Below are 10,400 nucleotides of genomic sequence, written 5' to 3'. Positions count from 1 at the left end.
TGACTACCGAGTACCGAGTACCGAATCTCGGGTCTCGGCACTCGGTAGTCAGTACTCGGTGATTCGAAACAGTTGTACGAGTTTTGAGCATCGTGTCGAGTACCGAGACCCGAGATTCGGTACTCAGTACTTGGTAGTCAGTACTCGGTGATTCAAAACAGTTTTACGAGTTTCGAGCATCGTGTCGAGTACCGAATACCAAGTACCGAGACCCGAGATTCGGTACTCGGTACTTGGTATTCGGTAGTCAGTACTTTCGAGTTTCGAATTTTGAGTTTTGTTTCCAATCTTTCGTCTCGCATGCCGAGTGCCAAATTCCGGGTGTCGGGTGTCAGTACTCGGTTCTCAGTACTCGGTACTCGGTGATTCGAGTCTCGAGACTTGTGACTCGTGATTTACAAATCGACATTTGAAACTTGTGATTTCTGAGAACAATGTGTATTATCTGATGTATTTCTGTACTCATTTCACACCGACTACCGAGTGCCGAATCTCGGGTCTCGGGTCTCGGTATTTCAAGACAACAAAAATGTATATCATCTTAAATTTGAATTTTCTTAACTCGAGACTCGAAACTCGTAAAAATGTACAATACCTAGGCCTATCTGTCTATATGATATGTATCTGGGCCCACCCGTTTATCTAATACATAATTCACCTCACCCTTGGCCCACCCGTCTATCTAATATTACCCGACGTCAGCCCACCCATCTATGTAGAATTCCCCACGTCGGCCCACCCGTCTATCTAATATGACCCCACGTCGGCCCACCCGTCTATGTAATAAATAATTCCGCTCACCCTCGGCCCACCCGTCTATCTAATATTACCCGACGTCGGCCCACCCATCTATGTAGAATTCCCCACGTCGGCCCACCCGTCTATGTAATAAATAATTCCGCTCACCCTTGGCCCACCCGTCTATCTGATATTACCCCACGTCGGCCCACCCGTCTATCTAATAAATAACTCACCTCACCCTCAGCCCATCCGTCTATCTAATATTACCCCACATTGGCCAACCCGTCTATGTAATAAATAATTCCCCTCACCCTCGGCCCACCCGTCTATCTGATATTACCCCACGTCGGCCCACCCGTCTATCTAATAAATATTTCACCGCTCCCTCGGCCCATCTGTCTACAAAATAATACTAATACGTCGGCCCACACGTCTATATAATACTATTTGCTATACATTTCTCCTCAGGTCTATAATATATGTCAATCCTACTCTACATATTACCCACATGGGCCCACCCATCTCCATAATAATATTTCTCCCGGCCCATCCGCTATCGTCGATGATATATATAACATCAGCATAGATGGGCCCACCCGTCTCCATCGGAAATAATATGCCTCCCGGCCCACCCGTCAACATCGGGAATATACATAACATCGGCCCATAATCTGCTGGCCCGTATTACACGGGATATTATGTAGGTCGGGTGACCCGTATAATACGGGATTTGTCACTGAAGGGGCTCCAGCTTGATGGAGCTCAGTGGACTCAGACAGGTCAGACATGCCTCCATGCTGTATGTATCTGTTTCGAAGGCTGCTGGCAAGGCCGTTGAGAGACATGGATTGGTCAGGATGGTCAGGGGGACAGAGCGCCAGTGCAGCTCGACAGAGGTCAATGGATTCAGACAGATCAGACATGTCTCTATGTTGAAGGAACTTTTGTTGAAGGCTGCTTGCAAGGCCATTGAGATATGTGGGTTGATTGGGATGGTCAGAGGGACAGTGCACTAGTGCGGCTCGATAGAGGTCGATAGATTCAGACAGGTCAGACATGTCTCCATGCTGAATGAACCTTTGTCGAAGGCCGCTGGCAAGGCTGTTGAGAGATGTGGATTGGTTAGGATGGTCAGAGGGACAGAGCGCCAGGGCAGCTCGATAGAGGTCGATGGATTCAGACAGGTCAGACATGTCTCCATGCTGAAGGAACCTTCATTGAAGGCCACTGCCAAGGTCGTTGAGAAAAGTCGATCAATGAGAATCATTGGGGGAACATTCCTGCAAGGCCGCTCGACACTGCTCCACATTATCTGTTAGAGAAGAGTTGAACGGTGTAAATGGAAGGTAGTAAGCCTGGTATTGCGACTGACCCATCTCACTGCCAATGATTTCGCTATTAGGTTCACAAATGCGTGACATCGGTGTGAATATGCAAGAAACGAGCAGAAATCCAGTAGTTAAAAGTTGAAACAGTGGAGGGCTCCGAGGAGGCAAGTCCTAAGTCCTGAGGGAGCAATCAATTAATTATGACAAGTGTAATATACTCGAGGCTGACATACTTGCGCTTGTTGTTCTTGCTGCCCTTGCAGACCCGTTTGGCTACCCGAACCGCTGCAAACTCTGATCTAATCTTATATATCTCTAAAAAAATGCTGCTTCGCAAGGCTTAAGTACCTGGGTACCCACCCGGGCATCACCCGCAGGTGCATATTCAGTTTTCAATCAAAGTCTAATATTCCCACCTCTTTAAGGTGGGTTCTGATGGCAGGAACCGTCTTTTTCTCTACAAGATAAACGATAAAACATTAGATGCCAACACCAATTCGACATGATTGGGGCAGAGGACAGTATTCAGAAGAAGCCGCGGGAGGTGGGAACTGGCGCGTCAGCGGCGCTCCGATTACTAAAGACCTGGGCCTAGGATCTGAGTCTAGATAGGCATGTCCTGGCAAGGATTCGCCGAGGAACCAATGGCGCACCTGGTGAAAGAGCCTGGGCCTGGGATATACATCAAGAAATTACGCGTTTACTTTTTGCCCACTTATATCCAACTTTTGCACGACTCGGTAGGAAAGTTGCATCAGGTTGAAAAAAGTTGAACCCACTTTTTTCAGTAGATCTCTCTACTCAAATTCTACTTATGCTTGACTTATCGTCAACTTTTTTTTGGCGAGATCCACTCAAAAGCACGATATTAAGGATCAAAAGCTGCATTAAGCAAAAAAAGCAGTACATAAGTGCGGTATAAGTAGTCCAAAACGATGAATGGTATTGAAAAATGTAGTCCAAATGTGCAAGGATAGCTCTAAGAGAGTGACGGCTCAAATTACTAGTAGTAGTAGTAGCGATGGGGGTAGTATTAGTATGATGGGAGTGCATGTGTTTGGAGCATACTACCAGGCAAGCAAAAGCAGGGAAAATGATGCAAGATGTCAAAAACACAGAATATTCTATCAGATGTGTCAGTAGAGCACCTGATGAATGAAAAATACTCACAGAGCAGGGCACGTCCCATCCTGGGTTTCAACTCCCCAGCAGCAGCGCTCTTGAGGTTTTGGGATGCTGCCTGCCGCTGGCGTGCCATGGCAATGATGTCCGTTGTATACTTTGGCCCACACCTCTGCAGGGAATCATAATATTCAGATGTTACTAACCCACAGTTTGCCTCCGAAAAGGCCAACGCTACAGTACTGTCCTTGCCCGAGGATTTGTTGCGCTTTAGGGGTATTTTGCGAGGCTTACTGCTGCTAGTAGCAATGCTTTAGTCGTCAGCAAGAGTTTTTGGCTTTGCAGCTCAAGAAAAGGCACGTTCAAGCTATAGAAATGGGCTGTTAATAAAAGCCCAAATCTGCAGATAGGACTTACCACAGCGGCACTTGCGGCAATTACAGCCTGCATTCCTGTCAAATGCAGACCATGGGTATTGAGTGCAGGTACATCGAGGAATCCGACAACGGCATTAATGTGGGCAGCCTCGATCATTTCTAACATGAATATGGACCGGTAGATCTGGTCTGGGTCGCGGGTCTCTGGATCCTCATAGAGGAAGGCATAGTCCTCGAGAAGGTTGGCTGCCAGCACTTGCTCGTAGTCGTTGGTATCATCCTGGTCATCCTCGTTATCATCATCTTTGGAGGCAGCAAGGAAATTAGTAACAAGGGCGATGGCCATGGATCCAAAGTTACTGCGCCAGGAGCATAGACGCTGATTCACCTTTGGTTGGGGATAACTTGACATTAGAAAAAATATTTCGAATGTAGTAGAAAACTTACCAAGCCTATGATAGGGCCTTTTGGCTGGATGTTGTGATCTGTTCCTGGATAAGCAACATCAAAAATACACTGGAGTGCTGGAAGTAGCTGATCAGACTCGATGTTCCAAAATTTTGGCTGAGCACCCGCCCATAGAAAGACTGTCAGTATAAAATTCCTGCGCCACACACCATCCTCCAACATCATCCGCGGGAGATCCGTGTTTCTCCATTGCCCTCCAGTTTTGGGCTTTGTCGTCATGTCTTCAAACATTGAGTCAGGCTCAGGGGGTTGTGAACACCATAATGCTCGCGTCCTGAGAAGGCGGTTCAACTTTGGCTGTCTTTCAGGAAACTTGTTCAATTTTCACCTTCTTGGATGGGTCCCAGTAAGCTGGTTCGACCTTCGCTTTCTTGGATGGGCTCGGATTCGTAGATACTGATATGCTAGTCTATAAGTGCATGCCTCAGTGTCGGAATATAAGTAGAATTTTAAGAAATACTTACCTTTGCAGTGCCAGTGGTGCGCATTGACTTGGGAACATCCTCAATCTCAGAGGAAAGCCAATCTTCTGGGTCAACAATTATATCGTCAAGAGAGGTGACGTCCGCGTCGTTGTTGGCAATGTCCTCTTCGGACTGTAGTATTCAACAAGGTCCTTGATTTTCCTCTTCGACATGCTAATGGGGCGAGGCTGAGCTTGTTCCAGAGCGAACCTGACTATTTCTGCTTGCTGCGTGAATGGTAGTAAGTTGAATGGAGTGGTGAGTGGTATTTCCGGCACTTCATCATCATCTGAAAATTCTGTGATCGCTATAGCACTCTACGACAACCGAAAGTGAGCAATTTCATCGATCTGGGCCAAGTCTGACACTTACCTGCATTGCCACCTTCCCTTTCCCATCAGCCACAAAGCTAGATAACTGCTCTGGCAATTCGTCATCGTCATCTTTTGCCTCGCCTTCTTCCTCTTCCTCATCCTCACCTGGCACCGACTCCTCTGAAGATTCCGTCAAGGTGAGGGGGGGTTCCTTTGCGCATGAGACCGAGGTTGCTGCAGTCTGACTTGTCTTCAAAGTTGTTACTGGCAGAGAGTTGCCCGAAACAGCACTTGCAACAGGTGATTTTTTCTTCGGGTCGGGTTGCAGGTGACTGCGCCAGTTATCAACCTTGCCGGCCAGATTAAGCTTTTTACTACTAAGCGCCCAAGTAAGTGTCATAAAGCGGAGCGTGGATTCTGTGAGCATTAACATCATGATGGTGAGAAGAGAAATCACTGACGGGTTGACATTTCCTTTCTTGTCGCTGTCAGGTGCCTTCCCTTGATCAATGATACGCCTCGTTGCAGTGCTGATCACATCACGCGACAGAGGGTTGGCCTTCTTAAGCTTCTTCATTGAACTCTTCGGCTTTGCACCCTTGTTCCCAATTACCTCGCTATCTTCTGCACCCCCACTATCAGTACCTTTGCCCATGATGCCATATTTGCCGGCACCTTTGGCCTTAACCTGTGCTGGAGGAACAAGGGGACTGTTAAGACCGTACTCAAGTAGTATCGGATCCGAAGGGCTTCGGCCTCAGCTCGTGCGCTGTGCCCCTTTCCCGAGTCTTGCCCCTTATTTCAGAGAGCTAAAGTATCGCGTATATAGAGTAACGGCCAATCCGGATCGGATCCGGACTAGAAACTAACGGGTGAGGACTGTCCGAAGACAGAGGCGGATATGTAGACTATAGGAATCTATCCTAAGTCTCGGAGTTGACAAGAGTAGCGTACTCAAGTCCGGATGGATAACGGAGGGACTCAGAGTCCAGACGGAATGAGTGCAATCTAAGATGATATTCGAACTGATCTACTACAGCGCATATACAAAGGTTTATATACTACGGATAGCTAACGGAATGATCAATAAGCAAAGGTGCGAGGCTATGTACGAAAGTATAAGCAAAGTCTAAGTGGAGCGTATTGGTAAGTTGGATGGATCACGAATCATGAACCGGGAATGAAGTACAAGTAAAAGCGGATTCGTAAGTGTAGCGGATCAGTAAGCAAAGCGGATCAGTAAGCAAAGCGGAAGTAAAGGATAACCGGTATACCGGTGTACAGGAATACCGAAAGGAGATGAACGATAGTTAGAGTTATATGAACAGGAAATGAAATAAGAATCAAAGCGGATCTGTGGACCGGACGACGGATATGTTCATCGGATCTGGATCGGATCTGGATCGGATCTGAGATCCAGATCATCGGATCTGTAACCGGATATATGGTATATGACAGTATCCCCCCCTTAGGGCCGATCCCTAGAGGCACAAGAATCAGCGATCCGGAACGGATGGTATGAGTGCGAGACAATGGAGAAGCTGATGGGAGAAGTTGCTGAGTTCGGATTCTGACAGATATACGGATGCCAAAGCGTCACAGGGTGTTCCTTCCTTTCCCTACTTTGTCACTACCACTAGCTTATCTCAACCATGACTGATAACGGATCCGGCTCTAAGAAGACCGCTAAGCAGACTCTGGCGGATATCCAGGCCGCGCTGGCTGCTGCTGAGGCCGAGGTTCAGAAGGAGGAAGAGGCTGAAAAGCTGAAGCAACAAGCGGAAGAGGCGGAACGGAAGCGCTTGGCAGGGATTAAGAAGATTGAACGGGCTGAGGCCCGAAGGGAAGCGGAGGAGGCTAGGCGCAGGGCTATAGTAGCGGAAATGGTGAGTTATGACTTGTTCTATCGGATCCGTCCCTCATCGGATCCGTAGTCTCGCGCCATCTCAGCGGATAAGGATGGGGCTTGTACCCGCTGCGCTAAGAAGGGTCGGGCCTGTCTGTGGTCCGATGCGGATAGCAATTCCTTGGTAAGTCATCCTTGAATCTTCGGATCCGTGACTCTTAACATTCGGATAGATCAAGGCTTGTAACGCGTGCCGGAAGGACAAGGCTCCTTGTCCCGGACGACCTGGAACCGTTACGGATTCCAAGTCTAAGAAGAGGCAGCGCGCTGCTGAGAACCCATCTCCGAGAGGCAAGGGTAAGAAGCGCCAGCAGAGTCCGACTCCGGATCCGGATATGAAGACGGTAGTAGCGGATGAGGTGGAAGTGGAGTATGATGATCAGGCCTGGGTCGCGGCCGCTAATAGCATTGTAGCGGAACTGGCTCGGACCAACGGATTGCTCCAGCAGAGCATCGGAGCGGCAGAAGGGAGTAGGACTGCTATAGAGCGGATGAATACTAACTTGGAGGCGTTTTTGGAGCAGCAGAGGGAGTTCCAGACCATCCTCCTTGAGGGGATCCGGAATGGAATCCGGATTACAGAGGCGGCTCGTTCTGAGGCCACTGACAAGGACGTTGATGAATCCGGATCCGGATCGGGTGGGGACATGGAGATGGATGGCTGAGGATTTTCGGATCTGCCTTCTCTGCTACTAATGTACTTGTATATCCGCTTTGTATATTCATTGTATAGCAATAGGACCGGGTTTGTCTGGATATGCAGTGTGGAAATCCGAGACTAGATCGGACGCGTTTCCGAGTTCCGTGGCTAGTAGCCATGAAGTCTCTTCGTCTGTTCCTTCGTATCCGGACCATCGGACGAGGTATAAGAGTTGGCATTGTCTTCTACGACGGTCCAGCTTAGAGTCTAGGATTTCGGATATCTCATATTCTGGTTCTCCGTCGACTTCAACCGGAGGTGGAGGAGGCTGGATCCGATTGGGAATTGTGTTCGGAACGGATGGTTCTAGCTGTGAGACATGGAAGACGGGGTGGACGGATGTCATGGATTCGGGAAGTCGGATGGTAAAGGAATGGGTACCCGGACGGGATATGACTTCAAACGGACCTAGATTCTTTTCCGAGAGTTTCTTAGACGGACGAGTGGACCGGAAGTACTTAGCCTTGACAAAGACTTGGTCTCCGATATTGATATCCGGAGCAGGCTTCCGTTTAGCGTCCGCAGGTCCTTGATATCTTTCTTGGGCGTGAGCCATTTCTTCTCTAAGGAATTGGTGAAGGTCGTCGAGGTCTATAGCATAGTCGCGAGCGCGGATGGAGGATAGATCGCGTTCCGGATGGACGGATATGTTCGGATGATAACCCTTATTAGCAAAGAAAGGCGATACTCCGGTAGTAGCACTTGGAGCAGTTATTGTAGGCAAATTCTGCTAAGGGAAGTAGTTCCGACCAGTTGTCCTGTTGATAATTGCAATATATCCGAAGGTATTGTTCCAGGGTTTGGTTGGCACGCTCGGTTTGTCCATCCCCTTCCGGATGATATCCGGATGTGAAGTGGAGGACCATATCCAATGCTTTTCCTAAGGATCGGAAGAAGTGGGATACAAACTCTGTACCGCGATCCGAGGTGACATGGGACGGAACTCCGTGCTTGGAAAACACATGAAGTAGGAATAGACGAGCGAGATCCAGAGAGGTAATGGTATCGTGAGTCGGAACAAATATTGCTTGTTTGGATAAACGATCTATGATAACGAGGATGGCTGTAAAGCCTGATGAGTCCGGAAGTTGCTCTATGAAATCCATGGATATGGAATTCCAAGGCTTTTCCGGTATGGGTAGTTGCTTGAGCAATCCGTAGGGTTTATGTCTCGGAACCTTGGCTCGGGCGCAGGTAGTGCAGGACCGGACGTAGTCCTTAACATAGGTGCGTATACCCGGCCATGTATACTCGCGTCGGATGAGGTCTAGGGTTCGGTTTTGACCAAAATGTCCGGATAAGGGGTGATCATGAGTATTACGGAGGACGCGAAGTCGAAGGTTATCGGATTCTGGGACATATATACGGTTGTCGCAACGGAGGAAACCCCTATCGTCCACTGTCCATCTCGGATCTGAAGGTACCGGAAGATGGTTGGTTGCAATAGGGTCATTAGGAAGTGCGGTCAGGATGTCTTTCCGAAGGTCATCAATATCCATTAGAACAGCTGCTCTAAGAACCGGAGTTGCTAAGGTTGAGGCTCGTAGGGACGAAGCTAACTGTTCGGACGTGAATACCGGACGGAAGTTATGAGGGTTAACTCGAGCGTAGTCCTTATCCCCCTCTTTGGGATAGACGTCCCAGCGTCTAGTAAGGGAATCCGGTTTAACTGCCGAGTTTTCCGGGACGGAAGCGGATGACAAGATTGAACTGATGGAGGAATTCCGACCAGCGGGCCTGACGGCGAGAGAGGAGTTTGGTAGTGGCGAAGTACTCAAGGTTCTTGTGGTCCGTGACAACATCTACAGGCTCGGCCGAGCCTTCTAGATAATGTCGCCAGGTCCGGAAAGCTTCGTATATAGCTAGAAGTTCCTTATCGTGGGTGTCATAGTTAAGTTCCGGAGCGGTTAGCGTTCGAGAGTAGAACGCTACCGGACGAAGCTCTGAGTCCGGACATACTATGGATAGTATTCCAGCTATAGCGTAGTCAGAGGCATCGGTTTCCACAACTATAGGAACATCCGGCATCCAGTGCGTAAGCACCGGAGCCGTAGTGAAGGCTTTCTTGAGTTCTTCGAAGGATTTCCGACATTCATCGGAAAAGTTCCACGGAGCATCCTTGCGTGTAAGCCGTGTTAACAGAACCACGATATCCGAGTAGTTGAATATAAACCGTCTATAGAAATTTGCGAATCCGAGGAAGGATTGGATATCCTTGACTTTCCGAGGTTCCGGCCAGTCAGTAATCGCTTGGATCTTATCGGACGACATAGTTAAGCCGTCCGGAGATAGGAGATATCCGAGATATTCAATGGAAGTGGAATGGAATTCGCATTTTTCGGGTTTGGCATAGAGACGATGTTTACGGAGTCGACAGAGTACTTCTCGGACGTGTTGCTTGTGGGACGCAAGGTCATGGGAATAGATGAGGATGTCGTCCAGATATACGATAACGCATACATCCAGCATATCAGCAAACACGCTATTGACAAAGCGCTGGAATGCTGCTGGAGCGTTAGTGAGACCTTCCGGCATCACCAACCATTCATAGGAGCCATAGCGTGTTCGGAAGGCAGTCTTCCATTCGTCCCCTTCCACTATCCGGACGAGATGATAAGCGGATCGGAGGTCGATTTTGGTATAAACTTTAGCACGGCTCGGAGAGTCTAATAGGTCGGCAATGAGGGGTAACGGATATCGGTCTTTCTTAGTGATCTGGTTGAGTCCACGGAAATCCACACAAAGGCGGAGGGATCCGTCCTTTTTCTTGACAAATAGGACCAGAGCTCCGTGAGGAGAGGATGAGGAGCGGAGGAGTCCAGAGGCAATATTTTCATCAAGAAACTTCCGGAGGGCTGCAAGCTCGACCGGGGATAGCGAATAGATGGTTCCGAGGGGAGGACTAGTTCCTTCTTCCAGATCTATGTTCAGATCATAAGGACGATGTGGAGGAAGCTGACCAGCCTTTCCCTTGTCGAAG

At 48.7% G+C, this 10,400-nt stretch overlaps 2 protein-coding genes across 2 annotated transcripts; both read right to left on the bottom strand.

Moving 5' to 3' along the window:
* Positions 1-1,490: 1,490 nt before the first annotated feature.
* DFJ58DRAFT_641803 (uncharacterized protein) lies at positions 1,491-1,955 on the bottom strand (the record flags this gene model as incomplete). The annotated part of the gene is made up of 1 exon (XM_041381362.1): positions 1,491-1,955. A coding segment is annotated over one exon (465 nt), but the record flags the coding sequence as incomplete, so codon positions are not given.
* A 1,698-nt stretch (positions 1,956-3,653) lies between these two features.
* On the bottom strand, positions 3,654-4,246 carry DFJ58DRAFT_620950 (uncharacterized protein; the record flags this gene model as incomplete). The annotated part of the gene is made up of 2 exons (XM_041381036.1): positions 3,654-3,827; positions 4,016-4,246. Coding segments are annotated over 2 exons (405 nt in total), but the record flags the coding sequence as incomplete, so codon positions are not given.
* Positions 4,247-10,400: the final 6,154 nt, after the last annotated feature.

Source organism: Suillus subalutaceus (genome assembly GCF_016647625.1).
Source record: "Suillus subalutaceus strain FC151 chromosome Unknown DFJ58scaffold_62, whole genome shotgun sequence".
Lineage (NCBI taxonomy): Eukaryota > Fungi > Basidiomycota > Agaricomycetes > Boletales > Suillaceae > Suillus > Suillus subalutaceus.
This window is presented reverse-complemented; position numbering and strand designations above follow the sequence as displayed.